Below are 23,866 nucleotides of genomic sequence, written 5' to 3'. Positions count from 1 at the left end.
TTTGTCGTGCAACGATAAACTCGTCTAATCTTGTGCAACCATAAAGTAATAGCCACCTGTAACAGTATCAACCACGAGAGAGGAGTTAAAGGGTTAAGGATTAGAAGCAGAGACGCAGAAGCAAAACGATGTACGAGTACATATATTCGTGCGCTAAAGCATTTAGCCAAGAGATCGCGTGTAATACTTGCGACACACGCGAGTGCAGCATAGGACACGCGACATCGCGTTCCGGTCGTTTCATTTCGCTTCGTTCCGTTTCGTTCTGTTCCGTTCGCCCCACCTCGCGGCGTGCGTGTGCACCGATGTCACGCCATCACGCCATTAACCGTCCGGTGCAATATGCGCTCAGACTCAGACCATCGTCTCCTTCGTGGCATTGCCCCGCCATGCCATCGCCTTTGCGATAGCTATTACATACCCTGGTCGAAAGGAACAGACTGAGTTACGAGGCCAATGTGAACCAAGAATGCACAGAAATCAACCCAATCTTTTCCATGGCTTTGTCGCCAATCGCGCTTAAATTTCGATGAAACACGAGGGTTACAATATAAAAAATAATGGAAATATTTCTCAGTCGAGTTGTCAATGGATGAATTCCTATCGCTCTATAAATGGTGCTGTAAATTTCATGGTAAAGGGAAACCGTGTGTATACATCTATGTATATAACAGGTGTGTGACCTGGCTGATCTAACCTATCCTAAAAACGAAACCGCGAGCCGTGTGGCATTAACGCGCACTGCGCGTAGCCAGAATACGATGTGATATTGACCGAGGCAGCAACTGTAGCGTGGCGAAGCACACTGCACGTCGAATCGCGTAGCACGAGCAAGAGACAGAGAGAAAGAAAAAGATAGAAACTATAGCATAAAGTAGCACGTCCCGCTGGATGACCGCGAGAATCGCCCGCCAAGCTGAAATTTGTACACATGCGAGGTGTGTGTGCATCAGTGACGAAAGAGAACGAGAGAAAAGCGCGTAAAATGCAGGACCAAGCTGCTACACAGTAGGGTTAACTCGGTCCGGTTCCGTGGTTCGAGCATGGTATTGAAAATGGGTGGAAGCGAGAATGAAACGCGAGAAAGAAAAGCGAGAAGGAGCGAGTGAGGGAGGGCGGAACGGCTCGGAAGAGAGATAGGGTTTGCACGGAAAGGAAGAAAACTGGGGGAAGAAAGAAAGAGACAGTCGGAGGCCAGGGGGATGAGAAGGAGTTTGCACGCGGCGCGGAACCGGTTCTGCTTCGTCAAGAGGTTAGGTAGACGAAGATAGGGGGGTAAAGGGAGAAAGCAGCTAACCAACGACTACATACGACGATGTCACCGCGTGTGTATTCTGCATGCAGCCCGCTGCATACAGCTAACAGCAAATCCATCGACGCTGCGGCTCTCTGGTGCGCGCGCGCGCGCCAGAGTTCGCTCGTTTTGTATCCCCACGTAACTACTCCCCCCTGGTCCCCTTCCCACGGTCGGTTACTCCTGTGCAACTTGCAGCATGACGTCACGCTCGTGTACGAGAAAACGAGATGAGCAACGCTGCGTAGGAAGCCTCGACGAAGGCGTACGAGAGACGAGCGGAGAGATGCTGCGCAGTCGGAACAGCAAGGTGCCTGACACAAGGCAATTTTTCCCCTCGCTCTCCTCTCTCTCCTTACCCCTTCCCCGCCACCTTTTTCGTCGCGTCCTCAACACGTTTACTCCCACTTCTCTCCTCCCTCTTTGTTCGGCTTTCTGGGTTATTTCTCTCATTCCCTCTGCCTGTTTACAAACACGCGTAAACTCGGCCGAATACATGACATCATCGCGCAATCTCGTGATGCCGACGAAAGGACGACGCGACGATGGAAAGACGACAACTGGTCTCCCCGTTTCCCTTGGCGGCTCTTGCTTGCTGCTGCTGCCGCTGGCTGATCGATCTAAAAGCGACCCGCTGCTACTTTCATTTTCTCACGTTTCGCGTGTCTTCGACTCGAATCGATACCATGCTAGTTAGTCTAGCTTATCGCTTTGAAAAGTAAAATTCTGGCACATAAACCAAAGGTAAAATACATAATGTAACGATAGGAATAGCAAAGCGTAAATATTCGACATTAGTCAATATCACGTTCGTAGCAAATGGATCGGATGAATAATAAAATATTCGCGAGAGAATTGAATAAACCACCGCGTGTTGTGTCACGAGGAATAGTGTAACGCATAACGTAATGTAGAGTAACACCATTATCATCCTGCTCATCTCTACAGTTTGGTCTCGTGTCACGTACCGTCCGTGACTAGTAACAAGTAGACGAGCTATCGTGACGTCATCGTTATCAGTAGGGTACTGAATTAGGTCGTATATCGCGCGCATATCCTCTTCCCTTGGTCCATTTCGAACGGTAAACACAGCACAGGGGGTTGATTTAAAGGATCGCTCGTATTTCTGACGATTCTTTGTCACGCGAACTTGGATCCGTTGATAAAAAAAAGATATCGAACGTATGTTTTTCATATTGTATTGTCTTTTGTTTAGAAATTTACATTTCGAATGTAACATAAGGAAATTGTACTGATATAAAAATTTTCAAATCTTTGAAAAGTATATAATCGTAGTTCTATAAAAGTTAAATACATTCATTTTCTTATTGTTTCTTGAAAACATACTCCAACAGCTCCAAGGATACTAATTTGTAAAAGTAGCAAAGAAACATAATACACATTTAAACAAAATAATAATAATAATTAAACGATATTTGTACATTTTATAGATATGTTATATACTATCCAAACTAAATCTCAAGAAATTGGCATGGCATTAGCCATATCAACTTAATTTCATACATTGTACTAATTTATAGAACGTTTCTTTCAACTATTTATTTCGAAATGAAATGACTACAAAGTTATAATAGCCAGAGCGAGTAAACAACATGTACATACCACGATATTGTACGCGACGTTTAACCGTTTGAACTACCAATGAGGTCAAGGACACGGGCGAAGTCGATCTATGATATAACATTATCTCCCGAATGCGTCTAATACATACTATAAAGAGCAAGCCTGTAAGTGCATTCACAAAAATTCCAACATTTCACCTGAAAAGGTACATGAACCTCGACAGAAATAACCTAACGCAACCTCGGGTCAATATCGCAACGGACCCTTGAAGAACAGAGTGTTTTTAAGGTGGATAGTAGCGAGTGTGGCGCTGTTCAGGCAAAAGGTTAGTAGAGAAGCGCCGGATTGATTTTCTCTGGCCAGCGTACACTGTGACGTGACAGAATGATATTATCCACTCTGAGCAACGTGCTGCTCTTTACGATCGAACCCGCACTAAAGGTACTCCTTCCATTATGATACTACGACGAAAGTTTCCCCTTGATCTAGCGTACGTTTCTCGAATCGGTCGAACGGATTGAGAAACATGGAAAATTCATACGCTCGAGTATTATACGTAAAAGCTTTTATTATCGACGTTTAAGAAACAAGTAAGAACTTTATTCGAATCTACGTAGAGGCGAAAGAGGCTTTGAATTTCCGGCACATGGAGCGGCTTGACAACGTCGCATGATCTTTCGCAATGTTGCCAGCGCCTCGAGTGACGTCACAAGACATACGACTCCCGAACGAGTACGTAAAGCAGCTCGCCGGCAAAGCCAAACTTACGCTCGGAAAAGTACAACGCTCTCTTTGTTACTCGATAGGAATAATCGGAGATCGCATCTACCCGCTTCGTTTGCACTTATTGTTAGTGAAATGCAGAAACTACGTCCTCCACGCTCTGTGCCTGTATTCGCTTCGATAAAACCGTAGCTTCCAGAAAAATCTCCACGAATAGCGTCGTAATTCACGAACCGATAATTATAGGTTATAATACGCTTCTTGAATTTAAGATCCGTTAAAGTCTTTAGTAAATGTATTCAGAGTGATTTAAGAAAGTATTTGAACAATCTTAGAAACTTTTTATGTACATATCATACAAAGCATTTTGAAATCTCATTAGCACTGTAACGAGATGCGAAGATTATCGCATAGAAATTCTAACATATTTATTGAAAGAGCATACACTTCGTAAATATCGTCAGAATATTTGAACAATCAACTATTCACTCTATGTATTAATAAGTCACAATATTTAATGACATTAATTGTACGTTCAAAACTACAATTTATGCCGTGTACCAACTTTTCATTAAATGCATGTTTGTAATAAATGTTTTGTAATCTCTATATACATTTTCGAATTGGTTTCAAATTTTGCTATTCTAATCACGATAGTCGCGTGTCGTTACACTGCTAACAAAATTCAAAAAATTTCTTATAATGCATATAATATATTAATAAAAAGATCCTGTGGTAGGTGTTTGAATATATTCGCGAGCATTTGTAAATCATTCTGAAAATCTTTATTATTCGTTATAAATATTTTTTACGTTTTATTAGAAATTACAATATTATGCGATTACTTCTAGGGATCTTCTAACGATGATTTTTTGATGAATTTCAAGAGTTTCGTGGGAAATAATAGACGAGGAATATTATGTACATGATTACGTCTCACGGTGTCGACGATTCGTGATATTTTCCCGCGCAAGGAAAGAGAAGGTTAGCTCGTCGCGTTTTTGCGCGTTACCAACAGCGTAACAAACCACACCGTTAAGGAATCTTTAAATTCCGTTACGTAATGGTTCTGCAGCGATAACCCTATGACACGTACCAGGTGTGTCCGGATATTTATTCTCGACTTATATCATCAAATATTAAGTATTTAAGAAATTACGACCCTGCCTGTTAAAATTCTCGTTTGCACTGCTCGGTTCTTGTATCATCGGTGATAATCTATGAATGATACCAAGTGTTTTGCAAGATTGTAAACATAACATTCATTCACGTGACCAGCCGCCTATTGAAAAAATCTTCCGTTCGAAATAGATTATCGAGGATACAGATACAGCAAACTCTAGTAATGCGCGATATGTAAAACCATTTTTATTAGCAAGTATACTTTTTGAACGTTTATCTTTCTGTCCTATACATATCTTACAAGTTCGTATATATGAATAGAAATTTTATCTCATAAACTAACTTTACCTATTTGACTTACAAAGATATTCGAACGCTTGCTATAGAAAATATTCATGGATGTTTTACGTGCGTTTTGCGAAACTTTCTGAAACTTCACTGGCACTGCAACCAGGCTATCGTTATTACATTATATTAAAATATGAAATCAATCAGAATTTAGAGATTACGACACATTGCTTGCAAATATATTCTTAATAAAAATCTAATACATAGGATAAATAGTGTCAACATATAAATAGCGCTAAATATAGTTCCACTAAATATCGTTACGTATTAACGTATTGATCGATACTTGACTATTCAAATATTTTGACGATCTTCGCGGAGTGTATGTTTACGATAAATGCCTCGTAACATTTATATACATTATATTTCATTTCAATTTGTATTAAAATAAAGAGCTGAATGAAATGAAATTGTAAAATATTTCGTATTACACGCATAATATATTCACTGGAAGTTTGTATAAGTGTTCAAATATTATCGTGAGTCACCGTACATGTTTTTCAGTAATCTCACAGTATTACATAACGTTCGATGGTAACAAGAGACGTATCTATCCGATCGTACATCCACATAATTGCATTTCACTGCACTCGTGACGCTGTGCAGACAAATTAGAAATTAAAGCATATTAAAGAAGGCGTCATCGAGCCAGACACGTCTACCGCGTGTCTCGGCGAGGCGGAAATAATTTTGCAGCGCGTCGCGCTAGATAAAGTCGCCCTATCAGTCGCCCCTATGAAATATGGTAGCCTAGTGTGGCTGATACTTGTCGCTATTATACACACGATATTTTTGTAAGTGTGCGTACCATCGATATGCAACGTGTCATGCAAAATCGTCGCACGAGTATACTCGGCAAAGTAATTATGTAAATCTTGCGCTGACACAGGACGTGGAAGGGTTAATGGATAAAATCGTATCATCGAGTGGAGTGACAAAGTTATTTGTCCCTTGTCTGTAAATAGATATTCGACGCGTTTCATGTGTTTTGAGAGATTAACGGTGAACTATTCCAGCCTTGCACATGGCCGTGTTATCGACAAACTGGTCGTATTAAAATTACCAATTGGCTAAATTTGCGACCGGTTGTTTGACACACTTGCACGGATGCTTATGCAAAGCATCCGGATACTTTGGTCGATTTTGTAGTAACAGTATGTGAATTTTAGCAAAACGTACAAATTAATATCAAATAGGATAACCGGTTGACTTATAATCTATGATACTTATACGTACAATTTCATTTATTTTATTATCAAAATTGTTGTTGTTACGTAAGAGAATTTATTAGTGCTGATAGCTCGTAACTTGCTACTCGTTAAATTTCGCTGATAATGTTGGTTCAACCATGCTGATCGAGTTGCAATAGTAGAAACTAATATACCTTCGAACGAAACTATGCGGTCATTCATTTTTCTCCGTTTCAGCTCGCATAAATTGTATAACGTTCCCGGTAAAATTTTTTCTCTGACTGCATCGCTGCATCTAAGCTTTGCGTTACGAAGTCATGTCGTATTATGATGTCAGAGTGATGTCATCCCTTTGTAGATACTCGATATTTGTACATTGTGTAAAACTTTGCGGTGAATATTATAAATAATTTACAATTGCGTTTCTTTTTTTAAACTCGTGGCAACCGAATAAATATGCATTTGCGCGCATGCATAATCGTACACTTGTATTCGTTGTATCGCGTTAAAACGATAGGAACAGTTTTAGAATAGTCGAAGCGAGCTAATGAAAACGTCTATGTATAAACAGCGCGATGTTTGTCAGTTAGAAATTTTGAGAATTTTCACCAATGTCTGATTATTTTTGACTTATGTGTACACGTGAAACGTTATTTCCACAGATTACGTGAATTTTTATCGCGTTTTAACAACGCAAGATATAAATTCGATTTCACCATCGCGTACGATGTTACAGATGACGAAAAGATACATACTATCGCGAGTGATACGGTAATCACATAATTTAATATTTCGATAAGGTGATATTATCTTATCGTACCTTTCTTTTTTCTTTTCTTCGCGATATCGTTTTTCAAGGGGATTAATTTTTCTATTTAAGTTGCGTACGTATTACAAAATACGAGAGATTATAAAATCTTTACTATCGGTACGATCAATAAAATTAAAAGTGGTGAGAAAGAGAGTTCAACGACATGGATTTATCAGTGGTCATCTGTAGAGGATAATCTGAGGTTTCATCACGCGCAGTTCGTCGTTGTAACGACGGCAACGCAGTCAATAACCAAACTATCTACTCTAGATGCCAAGCCTCCTGTGACCGTTATCTCGTATTCCCTTATCGCGAAAAGCCCGATAAAATGGCACGCCATTATGCGATCATTGGATTCGTATTATAGTATGAATAGCCATTGTTTATATCGTTTGGCTTAAGCAATTTCGCTTAATTGCATCTGAAGATTGCAATTCATGTGCTTCCACAACGAATCAAAGTCGTTGATCAACAACGATTATGATAAAGAAGATAAAATTGGTGAATGGCGGCGTTAAGATTGCCACGAAAGAAAAAAACGAGAAAATCGTGTCTACGATATCTCGTACAATTGCTTTCGAACGGAATCTTTTAAATTCTCAGTTTGTTATGTAAAAGATTAGGAAGGCGATTGTAAAATAAAAGTGTAAAATTATCAGTTGAATAGGTTTAAAAATTAGTTTGCGAAATATGCTATAAATATACTATTTAGTACAAATCAAGATATATAGAATGCGTAAATTAATATAGAAAATGTAACACGGTTCGATTGTTCGCATAATCTAAAAGGAAAGCAAATCGAGAAGATTAATGTAATTGAATCTGTAGCGACAATTTGTCGAGAATGAAAAAGGCGTGTTTTTAAATTCTAATTATTACGTAACGGTAGGTATAACGTAATGCTAATTATGTTATAAATATATAGCCGACTGCTTAGAACTGTATCCACACTAGAGTCAGTGTGAGGTAGTAACTAGCATTGCTATACGTGTTTGTGCGTTATACTGTCTCAGTTAAGTACATTAACAAACATCGAGCACAATTAGAGCGTAATCGGATTTTAGATTCCAGTTCATATTCTGTTAATTAAACCAACAAGGACGATATACAGTTGTATCTCTTAGTAGGCGCCATTTTACCAGGCGAACTAAAAATCCAGATATCACATGCAGATTAGAATGGGTGGAGCCCTTTTCAATTTTTCTACGTGCACGTACATGTACATACGTGCGTATATATGTGTGTATATATATATATATATATATATGTATAATACACCAAAAGATCGCATCGTGAACTCGAATTAAAAACAGTAACAAAAGTAACCTGCAGGAGGTATCCAGCCGGCTGAATAATCGTCGATTTTAATCCCCCAATAAATTATAAGATCCCATCCATATTCAGTAAAATCGAAGAGTAGTTCGTTAACAGCATTTTCTCGAGTGTAAAGTGGACCTCTCGTTGCGAAGAGTGGGTACGGAGCGCGAGTGCGCGCGCGTGTTATCGTCGTCTTTTTTTCCTCGGTTCTCTCTTCCCTCTCTGTCTCGCTTACTCTATGTTCGCATTCGAGTCCCGGTCGCTGACTACGTGTCCCCTAGGGCAGGCAGCCGGTACGCATGCGCAGCTTCGCGATTATGACGTCATGCACCATGACGCCACAACGCCCGATTGGCGGAGCGCGTCGTAGCCGCCGTTGTGTCGTCGTCGTCGCGTTGTCGGACAGAGGTGTGCGGAGAGGCGAAGCGGGGCCGAGGAAAAGGCAGGGACCGGCGAGGGGGGAAGAGAGCGACACCCGTAGCTCCGCTTTACCGCCGCATTCTCGAGCGTTCGTCTCCTCGTACGGCAACCAGGCGAGCGAGAGCACGTCGTCGTGTCGCGCGCATACCATTATTTCGTGTCTCGTGTTCAACCTAGAATACGGTTTCTATTGTATACATATCGTACGTTCGCGCATCGGTGCTAATGGCGGTTAGTTGTTAGTCGGCTTTCGATTTACCACGAGAGTAAGTTGGTGGTAAAAATATCTGGCGTCCGAGTAACGTGTTCTTCTTTTTCTCAGCTCCGCCTTTACGGCGCGTCGCTCACTTCGGGCGTTGTTAATACGCGCTCGCTGAATTCCCGGCGTAATAACCGACAAACAATATCGGGCATCGTTTTCTCGTCGCGACTCGATCCATGTAGTTTTACGAAACCGAAGTGGAAAGGAAACGTGAAAGACGCGGTGGGAGTATTATTCAGTGATTTCTCTGCGAGTGAAGTTGATTTTTGACCTAGTGTTTATATGCGGTGACTAGCGCAGTCTCTCATGCCAAATATGCTATAAAACCGATACTTTGTGCGTCTCGATAGTGCGTGAGAGATACATAAAAAAGAAAGAAAAAGAAACAGGATAGTAGACGTGATAAAGTGGATGTGAGTGATACGTTTTGGTACGTTGTGACGACTCGGCGGAGTACTCGCGGACGAAGAATTCGAGCAAAATGATGGGAAAGAGAACGCAGTGCTACTTGTGCGATCTGCCCAGGATGCCCTGGGCGATGATCACCGAATTTTCGGAACCCGTATGCCGCGGTTGCGTGAATTACGAGGGCGCCGACAGGATAGATGCAGTATTGGAATCGGCCAAGCAAATGAAAAAGGCACACGGATTCCACGAAGCTAGATCCTCCACATCGAAAACATATAGAGCAACTGGACACACTGAACACAACGGCGGTGCTAATTTGGATGTTCTACCGATACAGAATACCGGACAGAATCATTCGAGGCATCACAATATCGCCGGTTACTCGCAGCTTCATCACCGAAATTCTATCACAGAATTTAATTCGGGGTCGTCGAGACAGCAGATTTCTCGGCAACACGAGGAAACTCATGAGATAGCGAATGGCATGAGGAGTAATAACGTGAGAATCCCGAACGCCCACCTAGCCGCGGTGGCGCATCACGTGAACCTCAGCCACAACAGAGGCATCGCACAGCTCAAGCGAAGTATTTCCACTATCGACGAGGACGAGCACGCAGAGAAGAGGCTCACGTTGGAGGAGCAACATTCGGTCAGGCCGCCATTGACCAGAGGCGATTCTTTGCCAGCTGTAAGCCTTGCCGTCAGTTACGTGCAGGATAGAAGCAAGGAGAAGCATCCTGTGAGAGCGCCCAGTTTTGATACCGCCACTACATTTAAGACCAATGGTGAGTTACACGCAGAAGAAACGATCTGGCTACTCGTGTTATGGACGCGTTTCCGCTTTCAAATTTGCTAGTCTCTTCGCCATCCTCGATTTCGACCAAGAATTATTTATGGCTGCAATGTTTATTTTTATAGAAGTTATATAGTTACTCTTATTAGGCGTAGATATATTGTTTTACGAGGAATTAGATATTTTGGAAGACAGATGAAATATTCTACCCAGTAATGTTGTTGATATTTATAACCATCGAAGATGCATGCAACATTATTTTAACCGGGCATCCCGATATTACGCCTCAATTGGTATCGTTCTGTTGTAATTGACCCACAAGACTTTAGGATCAGTTGCTTCATCTCAGAATACTTCGCTCTAATTTCTATTGCATATTTTACGTCATAAAGACCATTAATAACGTTTATCGTGTAAAATTGAAAATATAAAAATCAAAATTAAATACTGTAAAACTAAATGTAACCAAACTTGAAACTAATCTCCGTTTTCTATGGTGCAATAACACCAATTGCCGGTTATGTTGAAATTAAGGTGTTGGATTTTCTTCCATTTTGAAGCAGATGGTTTTTCTTGGTTGCTCTTATCGGCTGGTAGTAAAAATAGGTAAACGTTTGGTCGTGCGCGTGGCCATCTGGCACGGGAAAGGAACCGCGTGTATGAGTTAAAAGACACAGCCTTTGGGCTTCGGGGAATCATCCGCGCCGCGGTAAAAGGATGATACATCTCCCTTCTCTCTCTTCCTCCCACTATAAATCGGACGCGCGTTGCCTTGCGGCCTCCGAGTCAGCGCGCGTTTTTCTCTCTTTGTCTTTCCTTCGGCCAGTTCCTTCATTCTGGACGAACGGCAGTCGTCCAAACGCGTATAAAGGAGACGTACGTTGAGCACGTGATGGGACGACCAAAAGATACACCGAGTTGCCGTGCCGTACCGTGCCGTGACGTCCAATCGGATGACGTCACTCAGTATATTTAGATACAATGAATGAGTCCGTTGTTGCTCAATACAAATCTCATCGACCGTCGCAAACATTTTACAAATGTAATTTCGCTCCTGGATCGTAACCGGTCAGATATGACCAATCTCTTTAAAAAAATGTTGACCACAGGCTGTCAACGTGACCTTCTATTTTATGGAATAAACATATATATCTGTGATGGGCGGGCAAAACAATGTACATAAGATTTATTAGTCTTGCAGAGAACTATTTATAATGTTTAGACCAATGTAAGATCAGGATTAGGTTTTTGACACTATTAATAGAATTTCAGGTAGGAGAATGGTAAAGAAGTGAAACTAACTTGTACTAGAAGTATAAAGAAAAGACCAACAATGTGGGATATAATATTAGCGGTTTTTACCAGAATTTCGCTTTATATTATTCTTTTGCCGGAAATACATTTTCGAACTCTACCGAATATTATACATATAGAAAGTACAATTTTTGTGCAAAAATCGTTTCTTTTTCCTGTTGAAGTATCGCGTCGCTACAATACTTTCAAAAACCGGTTCAACTTGTACGCGATATATTTTACCTTTTTTCGCGACTGCACCGCGAAGGTAACTGTAGCGTGGCCCCCTTTTTTCTTGCGCTCCTTTCCGTCGTACGTGGCTCATTGACGAGGCGGGTTGACGATGCTCGAGTCCGAGGTTCGCGTTTGCTGCGCCCGTACGTAGTACGTATATGTATACCTACGTACAGCCGGGGTGACCTTGGTCATCGACCGTTATTTCGACACTGGCCACTTTCTAATTCGACCTTAACGCGCGTGTGTGTTTACGGTTATCGAGTGGTGGTTCGCTGCAGTCACCGAGGGAGGCCATCTGTCTTGTCGCCTCGCTCTTTGCTATAAATATTTCCTGGAAAATTTTCACCATTTCTCTTACGCCGAACAAAAGTTTAGCGTCATTCTCATCGTTTCGTGAAACGATAGTGATTTATCGTTACTTCAGCTAAGAAATAGAGACGAATAACTCGGATCCAACATTATTCTTGCTTATTAATTGCTAGAAAAATGCCATTTTGATCGCCATTCGTTGAAATGTCCACAGTAAATTGTAATTTAACACAAATATACTTATTATATTCAAAAGGATGATCATAAGATATATATCTGGTTTTATTCGATGAGTAATAGATAATAGCAAAGAATCGGTAGCGTAATGGATCAGTGTCAGTGCCGTTATCAAACTTCAACAATTTTCTCCATTACCGATCTTGAAACGCTTGTTACCAGTTGAGTTAAAATTAAATTAGCGATTAACGGTCATTATGGCGTCCTAAAACGGATTGGAAAACTGAAGAAACTATTCGAACAAATCTAACGCTTTCTAAAAGCTGTCTTACATAAAATAACCGTAAGAAATAATTGAATCGAACGATCGGGACTAGATATACTAGGAGTCGCGGAAACACGTAAATTGCTGTCTGTAAAGAACGTTGCAGAGGATTGGAGTTAGTAGCGAAAGGTAAAAATCTAGTTTACTGTTTGTCGATATTTGCATATGTTTGAATTGCCGCTTAAATGGATTCGGACCTATGCGTGAAACTATATAAAATTCAGAGCGATAACGACGGATATTCTGACGACTTACTTCTGTTTCCCGATCTTATCTAATCCTTTTTTTGTCCTTAGCAGTAGCGTTTCCGTTGGGAAGATAGGGTTCCCGTTTACGTACGCATGTTTCGATAAAAATAGATTAGCCGCTGGCAAAGATTAGAGTCTGGAAATAAACGTGGATTTTCAGAAAATTTTTGTAAAATAGAAAACCAGCTTTCCTACTTGTTTTAATTTTTATATCGTAGGAAGTGCTTTTTATGATCTTAGTAGAGATTAGATTAAGTTGCTATTAATTTACTTTTAGGATTAAAATTTACTTAGGATTTAAATGTCTCTTTTAAAGTTAATTCTGATACTTTTTTTTACGTAATTACGTAATTTTTACGAAATTATTTTTACGTAACTGTAAATTTATTGCAAATAATTTATTTTTGTATATAGTTAATACTGCAATTCATTTTTAAGTAGATATAGGAAGTTACTATATTTTAGTTATTTTCATAAACGTAGAGAGTATCGCAAGACGTGACAAACATTACAATATCATTCTCGTGTGCCCTTATCATATTAAAACAGTCGAGTCGGTATAATCCTACTGGCAATTATCTGACCGCTCGTGTGATATTTTCTCTCTCTAGTTATTTAAATTTATTGCTCATTTCACTCTATGTGTGCCCGTTACGTTCTCTCCCGTCATTCTGTGCCTCTTCAAAGAGAGTTAACGTACATTAAGCACTGCTATTCTCTTTAATGAAGAGTGAACGCGTAAAATTTCATAGATATATCCGACAAAGAAATAACTTATACCAAATAAACAACAGCCTACCCGTGCGATTAGAATTCTGATTTAATATATATTTTTATTTCGTTTCGAACTTCCTAACCTCTCAATTGATAAAAACGAATTAACTCTTCACTTGGAAGAATTATTCCGTTTTGAGAATTCATTCATTTACTTATATTCGTGTAAATTACTATTTTCACCATTTCACAAGTATATTTATATCGACAATTTTAAGATTATCAAGATTACTAAAATAAGACAGTTGATAGGTTAGAATCGTTATCGTTCACCGGTTTTTAGAACGATATCACGTCCCGAAAAATAGTTATCGATTTTTCTTGTCGTTCGATGAGTCGTTTTAGAATATACGCGTAGCCACGTATGCGTTCCTACAAGAGAGAGAGATGGATGAGAAATGACAGGCTGTCAGCAACGGTAGTAACCGAGTAACGAGAGCAGCAAGCTTCGACCGTGTTTCGCAATGATTGCCACGGTTCGCGGTTCTCGACTATGCTCGATCGATCGCGTACAGATAGAGACATGTATACATCGGCTCTGTCCTACGTCACTGGACGAGTATCGCCTTCGTGTGCACGTATCTTCTCGCCATGCCATATACAAGGTGTTGCAAAACGCCTGACAGAACTTTAGTCTGATACGATACGAGAATATATCTCGTTAGAAAGCTTATACATATCGATAAAGACGTTATAGCTATCTATTTGGCGTATTACGATTCAACAGTATGGTTTTCATTGTTTCCAATAACAAGATAAACAAATACATATTTGATATTATTTGTCCTCGTGTTACCACGTAGTTTCCGTAGTTTACGTAGCACGTAATAAGGTCATGTGTTATTCAAATAAATAAATATTTCGACCAGTTGCAAAGTTAAACCGCATTGTTTTTCTCGTTTCACGACCGATTCATCAAGGTTAATTTGAAGCTAATAGAAAACATAACCTAAAGCTGTGTTTTCACTGAAGCAAAAGTGAGAAACTTTTTGTTTCCCGTTATTGCTACACATTCTAAACAATACTTACTACATAAATACTTACTACTACTTGTAAAAGCATTTAGTCCACGCTGAAATAACGTAATCAAACAGATTTAAATCGTTTCGATTTTAAAGACATTTTTCCTTAAAAACAAGTATACACTGAAAGAAAATTTGTTTCTTATTTTTTCTTCATCTTTTATCTGGATCGATCTGAACGGTAACAAGCGATAGTAACTTTTATTATTGGCAACAGAAACAATGTGATGGAACAAGGAGAAACATTGAACAACAAATAACAACATTTTCAAGGAACATGGAACATTAACACAAAGTAGTAAATTATTATTTCTGTGAGGACGCAGCTTTAAAATAAACATTTCAGGACACTCTGTAGAGAGACGTTAGCCGTAAATGCGCGCATTGACGGCGTCAACGACGCTGGGAGGGTCATACTTTCGAAACAAGGCCACTATAGTCGACCGGTTAGCTGCGATATACAAAGCACAGAGTGTGACTAAGCCGGCCGCCTACGTGCATCATGCGATGTCTGTTACAAAACCGCGCATGCGTTTTTCTCGGGTCGGTCGCCCCTCTTGCTTCTCCTTATTCCGTGATCATCGTTCTCTTTCGTTTCCTCCGGTACAGCAGGAATCATCGCTGCTACGTTTCTTCGATTCAAGAGATAGATAGAGAGCGGAGACGCGCCAACGGGCCTCGCTTCTATCAGAGTCGTCACGGAAAAGTACCGGTCACACATCTTCTCGATGGCAGACCACGCTCTAGTCGAGATCTCGGTGACTCGTATTCCTGTTTCTCTTCGTGGTGGGGGTAGATACGTGCGGATGCTGCGTTCCACTGGAATATACAGGATTGCCGGTGGATATACTCGACTGAGATATCGCGTGTCACGGTCCTCCGTAGAACGTGACGAAACGATGCTTCTTTCTTAATATCGATCCGTTCGCTTATCTGCTCGTACCAAGGGGAATGCGTTTCTTCGTATGTGGGTTCGGAAACGCGTAAACATCTTGCCAAGAAAAATAACGAGACACGCGATAACCGAGAAGTAGCACGTTGTCGGGCGAATTTCGTTGCGTAGCGCGGTTCTTGATAACATCGTACGTGGAATGGCAGAGTAAAGTTGTGAGATTGTCGCCGTTCTGAAATTGCTTTATTCGTGGAAGCTTATGGATTCTAAGTACGAATAATCAGTGTTGGATAAAGAAATTCCTTTCATTTGCATGTTTCTGTCTTTTATTTTTGTGGAGTTATTCGTACGAAATACATATTCATATAAATATCAACCGTATAAAAAATTTGTAATAATTATATTTTTTGAGAATTAACAATTTTGTACAGGTAATGTTTGTATCGATTTTATACACATATACTCTATAGTACCATAAATGATGTATGTTTAAAAACAGAACGTATTTATGTTACAACTTAGTGTATGTTATTGCGCTTTGCTAATACATTTTACGAGTGTCAACAGCAGTAGATAGGAGCGCCATCAAATAAAGTATATCCAGCGGAGAATATGTTTGTCTTTTGTTTGTTGACCTTTCTTAACGTATAATCGATTAAGTAAAAGAAGAACGCACTTTTAAATAAGGGAACGGATCGTATTTTCATGAAATATTAAATTAACTATCGGTATGCGTGCTTGTTATTTTGAGGAACATATTTATGAACACTGACAATGTAAAATAGTATTGTGATACCACACGGTAATTCATAACCTAGAATTTTTTTTACTAATTAATATTATTTTAAAGTCATTTCAATGATGCGGCCGCTACCCAAAATTAATACCCAAAATTATTTTTAAAATAAAGAAATATTTTGCTGAAACATTTCTAATTATAGCAATATTAACGCAAGAAAACATAGTAGACTGAATTCATAAAAACTTCAATTATTCCATACGTTTATCTCTTATTTGATATGTCATCTTCATTTTGAAATACTTTTTTTCCGTTATTTAAATCTCAATTCGTACGTAATTACAATCAAATTACTTCATATGGTAATTCTATAAAGATAATAATAAGGATAGATTTTTAGATAACAATTAAGGTAATAATGATTAAAATATACTTAATTTTTAATCGATGTATTGAAAATTCGAAAGTTAATTATTATATAGACATTTTGAAATATTTCTTATTCTAGTTGAATTATAATTGTGCAATTATATTGGTATTTGCGTTTGTATTTTAGAACAATATTAATACAAGTAAAAGTAATTACTATAACATATATTTCATAAAAATTCCAAGCATTTTCTACGTTTATCGTCGAACGATATATTGAAAATTCGAAGGCCAACGAGTATATGATATACAGTATCAATGTAATCGTACAGTCATATCTATACTATAGATAAATGTACAGGTAACACGCGTATCGCGTGTTAATGATTTTATCATTGAAAGTGACCTAAGAGTGGTATAGAAACGGTTCGTAAACAATATCAAAATGCGTAACCTCGCGATGTGTCCTGTAAACTGTAAGTAGTATTATATCGAGGTACGAGAACGCTCGATATTCCTTGGTGTAGCAGCAACAATCGCGCGCTCATGAAAGCAAATAAGTCACGAAAAGCACTTCGTATACAGCTGGCGACACAGATGGCACGTCTTGTATGTGTCGTTCGGTAGACGATCTCTCGTGGAATATCAATTTCACGCTAACGTTCGACTTAACCTATTGGACTTAACGGGCAGCAGCTGTTTCGATTTGGTTCTAGACGGTTGGAAATCGGTCGAATATCCGTGTGTCACTATTGTCAGTCTATTTATAAAGATCCAGGAACGAGGCTTGTCTGCCCTCGATGCGACCAACGAATGACAAAAGTACACTCGTTTCAATTAGCATAATCACACGACGTTGTCCGTGCTGCTCTATGTAGAGGGGAAAGGGTATCTATTTCTGTCTTCCAATGATCCATTGAAGTCTCTGCTCTTTTTATATGACGATGCTTGTAGGTTATGTTAGATAATTTATTCCGCGTGAAATTTTATATTTTCGACGATCGATAATCATTCAGTTAGGTTAAGTTTAATGATATAGAGTAGAAAGTGTTATTGGTGTCTCTGTTCTTATATGATGATGCTTACAGGTTATTTTGAATAACTTAAATTACTTCGAACGAAATTTCTTTTTGCGCATTCAACGATCGCTTGGTCACGTTAATTTTAATAATACGTATAGAATAGATCGCGTTAGAGTAATAGCAAAAATGTTAACGATCGATCGAATTTCAGGGGCATACGTCGGTCCGTCTATCCCATTGGCACCAGCAAATGTGGCGGCAAACGGTGGAGGGTCTCCTCTTCGCCCGCGAACGAGCCCTCCACCACCGCCGCCACCGGCGCAAGAAGCCTCCAACGATAATCCACAGACGAATCATCACCAGGTAATCAAGCTCCAAATGTTAACGACCGCGTGCGAATACATCTATGAGGATAACAATGTTCGTCTAAGGATTCATTATTCTTTGCTATTTATACGTTTAACTCTCAATTGACATCGTTGGATCACGAGATGATTACAACATTTTTAGTTAGGTTATTTGAATTTGCGATATTACGATTTAATTTGTACTTCATTTCTCACACTATCATATAAAATACTGTATACAAGTTGAAACGAAGCGTAGGCTAAAGTCGAGTAATTTAACCTAGAATCTTGTTGGTCATCTACGATCTAACAATACCATTTGGAGGTTATATGTTGATCTATGTGATATGTATATTGAAAGGTATGTTGTGTTTTAGGGTTCGACAAATGGCCCGTCACCTATGGCTGCGCTCATGTCTGTCGCTGACAACTTAGCGTCGCCAGAATCAGTGCCACAGCCACCGAATAATCCGAGTCCAACCAGTAGAAGCCCACCGACCACGGCTACGAACGCTCAGCAACGCAGTGCTTCCAGAGGATCGCAGCATAGCCCGAACAGTTCAGGTAATTATGTCTGTTTCCTTTTTTTTTCTTTCCTTTTTTTTTCGTTTAAATCCTCAACTAGTATTTTTGGTGGTAATATACGTTATATTTTACGCATTGCAAACCACCAATGATATTTATTTCGTACGATATACAAATTAAAACGATGTACTTCAAAGTTAGATAATTTAAGTTAAATCTAATCTAAACTATGCGTTCGTCTAGGATCCAATTGTACGAGTTGAGGATTAAATGGCAATTACTATCGCGCATAAAATTGATAGAAATACGTTAAATTAAATTGTACGCATACCGATTGATTACAGGATCCTCGGGTAGGAGATCCAATGGTTCAAGGCACGTGTCGTCGACGACTGTGACAACGTCGTCGGAAGGAGCAGTTGCCCAAGTTGCCGGAGCCGAACAAGTATCAGCGCCGATATTAAAATGCACTCTGTGTCAAGAACGCCTCGAGGACACGCATTTTGTTCAGTGTCCCAGCGTGCCACACCACAAATTCTGTTTCCCTTGCAGCCGAGAAAGTATAAAGAGACAGGGTGCTGGCTCAGAGGTGGGTTCCCGACCGAAATATCTATTCTGCATCTAGAACGAGCGATTGTCATTCGATGTAACGACCTAATTTCACGTTAATTTCAATTGTTTCAGGTTTATTGCCCAAGTGGAGAGAAATGTCCACTGGCGAACAGCCAAGTGCCATGGGCGTTTATGCAAGGCGAGATAGCCACTATCTTGGGCGACGATACCACAGGCTCTGGGCTTAAAGTAAAGAAAGAGAGAGAAACCTAAAGATTCTCACGCTGTTTTAAAAACGGGTCTCAAATTTTGCACCCTCTTTGACGAGGGTTAATCATGGTGGAACCGTGAAGGTTCAACCAAAAAATACTTTTTGGTAACGGTGATGATACATGTTTGGCGACGATATTGCCAACATTATTCGATTCGAGCCAAAGACGTTGTCGGTGTAAATTGGAATTAATAATGAAGTTGTTGTCGGGGAAAGTGGACGATTTTTTTCAGCGACGCGTTTCGCTGGGTGTTCTGTTCACCGAGACAACCGATTGTTTCGATCGATTGTTCGTACATCGATCGATTGTTTTTGACTGGTCTAGAGAAGAAGTCTTTGGCAATTTTTGACATGCCGGCGTTGGTCCTGCGCACGTGTATATATGGGATTATCTTAGAACGGTTAATGCGCGAGGAAATAAAAAGGAACACACGTGATTTTCATCGAATATATACGAATAAACGTTAAAAGAAAACGCGAGAGTGATTTTGTGTCCGGTTTGGGTTTGTACTTAGACTCGATCGCCTTTCTTTATTATTTCTTGTGTCGCGAATGTTCTCGCGTTTTTTGAAACACTATACGTACAGAGACATTTTACACGCCGCATGCACACACGCGCACACACAGACACACACGAAACACTTACATATATATACATAAAGTACATTACGGTAACACACCACGGTACCATTAAAGTCAGGCGGTTGTATTGTACTTTATTTTTATTCACGCTATCGCGTGATCGCGGATTAACCGAAGTCGGGAGTACTGCGCTTCGGTGTTCCGAAACTTTTCGGGCAAGTTCCCGATCGGTCGTCTTTTTCTAATCTTTTATTTGTATACTCTTTCTACTACTACACACTCATTGTATGATAGAAGAAAAGAAAAAAACATTGCGGACATATTTAGACCCAGCGTACGGGTTTTCTGTACATTATGTATATGTGTACATACCACGTTATTAATAAAACTTATGGATTAAAGGAGTAACCAGTTTTAAATGTACAAAAGAAGGAAAACTTACATTCGTTTTGCGTGTTATTCTATTAAATTATTTTTCGTTTTTGTTTCTCTTTTTCTTTCTTCTCGAATCATTTATTAGGAAACAAGAACCGTACGTTCAAACAATTGTAGGACGTTCGAGCGCATTTTGTTCAATTTTCCTCGTCATTTTCTCTTTTCCTTTTCGTTCTTTCTCGTTTTTGCGAAAAAAAAAAGAAGATCGCGAATTCTCTTTATAAGACTCGTCTGGTGGTATCCGAAATAAGAAAACACACGAGAGAGGAGGGACACATCGTTCTTATCCAGTCATTCATTAAAAGAAAAACAAAAAGAAAAAAACAAAAAAAAAAGGAAAAACGAAAGAAAAAGCCAAAAAAAAAAAGACGAATCGGTATCCGATTGTGTAACGTCCACTTTCGCCTTTAGTTAATCGCTAGACTTTAAGTGAGAGGGCCTTTTGGTTTTTCATTTTGCCAATGAAAAAGGCGATGCCCGTCAAATAGGAACCATACACTCGCTATTGTCTCTAAAAACGTAAAAAAGAATAAAAAAAAAAAAAAAAAAATGAAAAAAGTAAATAAATAAGTAACGAGAAGCAAAGAAAGCGAAAAAAGTGGAATGGAAAGAAACGAAACGAGAAACTGAAAAATATATAATGCAAGCATACGTTGTTCTCTTGCCGACGTTCGAGGAACCTCTGGCGAGTTTTGTCCGCTCCAAGCGAGACGGTCCCTCGGACGCGAACACATACGGCTCCCTTTTGTATATATTTGTACAAAACGGATTTGGCACAATAAGCGAAGAACGGAGCGGCGAAATCGCGCGAAATCGGAAACAATCATGCGTTCGCGTAGCTCAAGTTCTATCCAGAGACGATGCACGCTTCGTACTCTGTTGTTGGGACTCTGATTTCCGGCGGAACTTGAGGAACACGATCGTTTCTGTTGGTCAACGGCGCTCTTTTTTTCGAATTACACGTTGCTTCGACGCGGTGATCGCGCTCGAAGCGGCTAAGTGTAGAGGCTATCTGCGTTAGCGTAAGCGAATTTATTGTACCGGAGTACAGGAATGCAAAATTGACGAGAGAGTGCGAAAGGATGAGTGACGAGATACTGCGGAAAAGAGCAAAAGATGGATTAATCCTTTTGCTACGATATACCTTTGGAGCTTCGATGTCTTGACAATTTTTTGGTATACAGATCCGAGCAACTTTTGTCGACTCTCTGTAGCGTAATTCGATCATCGTTCGTATCAAACTAACTTCTTTTTATGTCATTCTTGGCTTCGGAAAAATTTGGAAAAATTCTGAAGCGCTTGTCTATGTCCGTCACCGTAAAATACTGTAAGTTGTTGCGATGGTATTTTTGACTAACTAATTACACCTTGAGAAATGAGAATAAATATGACGTTTAGAAGTAGGAGTATAGGAGTTTAGTGGTCATAAAAGTATAAGAGAAAGTAGAAACGACTCTGTGCCGTAGAAGATTTCTGTATACGCTTTCAGCAAATTATAATTCGACGGCTAAAGGCTTATCGTAGCGAAAGGTTTAAGAGAAAAAGGGAAAGACTATAAGAGCGGAGAATGCAAGCGAGCGAGAAGGGAGGAGCCGAAATTGGAAAGAGCACGATTGATCGTAGCAATACTTACAGAGGCTGTACATGATATTTTTTAGTCCGAGGCAGGTAGTTCCTACCTTCGATATCAAAGTTAATCGAAGCGCTCGTTCGAAAAAAAAAAAAAAAAGACAAAGGGTTTATTATACAATCTATCCCATTTTTGCAAAAATGAGAAAATGTTCATAGAAAACGAAAGAGGATAACTGGCAAAAAAAAAAAAAATAAAAAAGAAAAAAAAGAGAAGGCTCACTATTAACAGAAAAGACACAGTTCTTCACGCAGATACGACCTCCTGTTGTTGTTGTATTCCGTTCGTTTCTCCTCGTATTCCGCGATTTTGCGAACCGTCTTTTACTCTCTTTCTGTCCGAGCGATGTAATATTTTGTTTCCACGTCACATTTGGCGGACTGAAAATTACAGTGATGCGAGGAACGATTACCGATCGCAATAATGTTACTATGATATACGGTGTATGTATTTTGTTCGTAAAAATCATTTTAAAAACTTTCGATATTTATATAATACGATATATAAATTAGCCGAGCGTTGAAATTATGAATTTCTCGAATCAAAAGGTTAAACGAGAGAAATTAAACAAGCGGTTTTGTTAAGAGATTTAAGGAAGACGAGCAAGTAGAATTTCGAAAATTTTCACTTACATCGCTATAAGTCTCAGCCCGCTATTTGTAGAAAAATCGATTTGTTACGAGTTAACCCGCGAGAGCCTTTATCCTCTCAATGCATCGATACAATAAGTACCATTGGTCGTCGAAATCGGTCGTCTAAGCGACGATCGTTTGCTCTTTTTGCTGTCCGTTTTGCTGTCTTTCGCATTGTTCGCGCGCGATCGTTTATCTCAAACGCTTGCTCAATTTCCGATTACTATTTTTGGACGACGTTTTGCGGAACAAACGAAGAATATCGGTTGAAAATAATCGACGTACGAATCCGTTTATTGTTCCCTCAGGCAGTGTGTGTGTATGCGTTGATCTTTAAGCGAATATAGCAAAGGTTTTACCTTACTTTTCTCCCCTTCTTTTTCTTCTTCCTTTTTCTTTTTTTCTTAATTTTTATTTTATACTGTGTCAGTCGGCCAGATGAGCGAAATTGGAAATGCACAAAGGAAACGATCGTTTCGTTGCAGCAACAATAATATTAATAATGACTGTTTACACTAATCTTGGATAATTATATAGAGTTTAGAAATCCGCCCCTTTTGCCTGTCGCATTTTCCATTCGTCCAATTTCATTGTCGACGACCAAAAACAAAAGCCAGGAACTTTCTCGTCAGACGTCGTTTTTGCCCATTTTTCGTTTCTTATTCCGAGCGAAACCAAGATGCATCAAGAACGCGCAATCTTCGTTCCAGAGACGAATCAAAGAAAGAAAAATAATGTATTATATATATATTGTACGAATCATTACGAGCAGAGTGTGTTTTTCTCACAGCTGTACCTTGTTCGTTCCGTTTGATTTCTTTCCTTTTCTTTTTGACTTTTTTTTTTTTTGTTTTTTTTTTCTTTTTTCTATCGATTATTCTCTCTCTCATGATAGCTACACAGCAGAAGTACACAGGAAAGCGGAAGTAACGAAATAATACGTCGAATAGCAATTGTAGTAGTGGATAATGAAATTTTCTAGTATACCATACCTCGAGGAACGCGTAAACACTATACTGTTTATCGTATGTATGCAACATGCAAAAGCAAAATATATGTGTTGATGTGTAACAATTGTGCGTCCTCTTTCCTACCATTCTTTCCAATTGTTTCTCATCTATCGCATGTAAGCAAGTACTTACAGCTATAGTTTCCTTTCTAAACCGAGTTTCTAAAGTTTTGCTTCTCCTCTCTAAAAGAATTCGATAAATCA

General features: G+C 39.4%; 2 protein-coding genes across 3 annotated transcripts in view; both read left to right on the top strand.

Moving 5' to 3' along the window:
• LOC126925777 (uncharacterized) overlaps nucleotides 1–23,866 on the top strand; it is a 58,632-nt gene that overhangs the window by 20,811 nt on the left and 13,955 nt on the right. The gene's annotated exons all lie outside the window — the stretch shown is intronic.
• LOC126926036 (interferon regulatory factor 2-binding protein-like B) lies at nucleotides 8,800–23,727 on the top strand. 2 transcript variants are annotated; one of them, XM_050742155.1, is made up of 5 exons: nucleotides 8,800–10,264; nucleotides 17,891–18,099; nucleotides 18,404–18,590; nucleotides 18,896–19,140; nucleotides 19,236–23,727. In XM_050742155.1, the coding sequence occupies exons 1-5, from the start codon at nucleotides 9,553–9,555 to the stop codon at nucleotides 19,374–19,376; spliced, it is 1,494 nt and encodes a 497-aa protein (XP_050598112.1). In that variant the 5' UTR covers nucleotides 8,800–9,552; the 3' UTR covers nucleotides 19,377–23,727. The 2 variants fall into 2 exon arrangements, with proteins under 2 accessions (XP_050598112.1, XP_050598120.1); XM_050742163.1 differs by having other exon boundaries at nucleotides 8,811–10,264; nucleotides 17,891–18,042.

The sequence above is a fragment of the Bombus affinis genome, chromosome 2 (assembly GCF_024516045.1).
Source record: "Bombus affinis isolate iyBomAffi1 chromosome 2, iyBomAffi1.2, whole genome shotgun sequence".
NCBI lineage: Eukaryota > Metazoa > Arthropoda > Insecta > Hymenoptera > Apidae > Bombus > Bombus affinis.
The sequence above is the reverse complement of the archived record's forward strand: the minus strand, read 5'-3'. Positions and strand labels throughout refer to the sequence as shown.

Coding starts and splice junctions, on each gene's coding strand:
- LOC126926036 (XM_050742155.1), top strand. CDS start 9,553: ATGATGGGAAAGAGAACGCAGTGCTACTTGTGCGATCTGCCCAGGATG. Junction 18,591..18,895: donor GCATAGCCCGAACAGTTCAG/GTAATTATGTCT, acceptor GATTGATTACAG/GATCCTCGGGTAGGAGATCC. Junction 19,141..19,235: donor GACAGGGTGCTGGCTCAGAG/GTGGGTTCCCGA, acceptor CAATTGTTTCAG/GTTTATTGCCCAAGTGGAGA.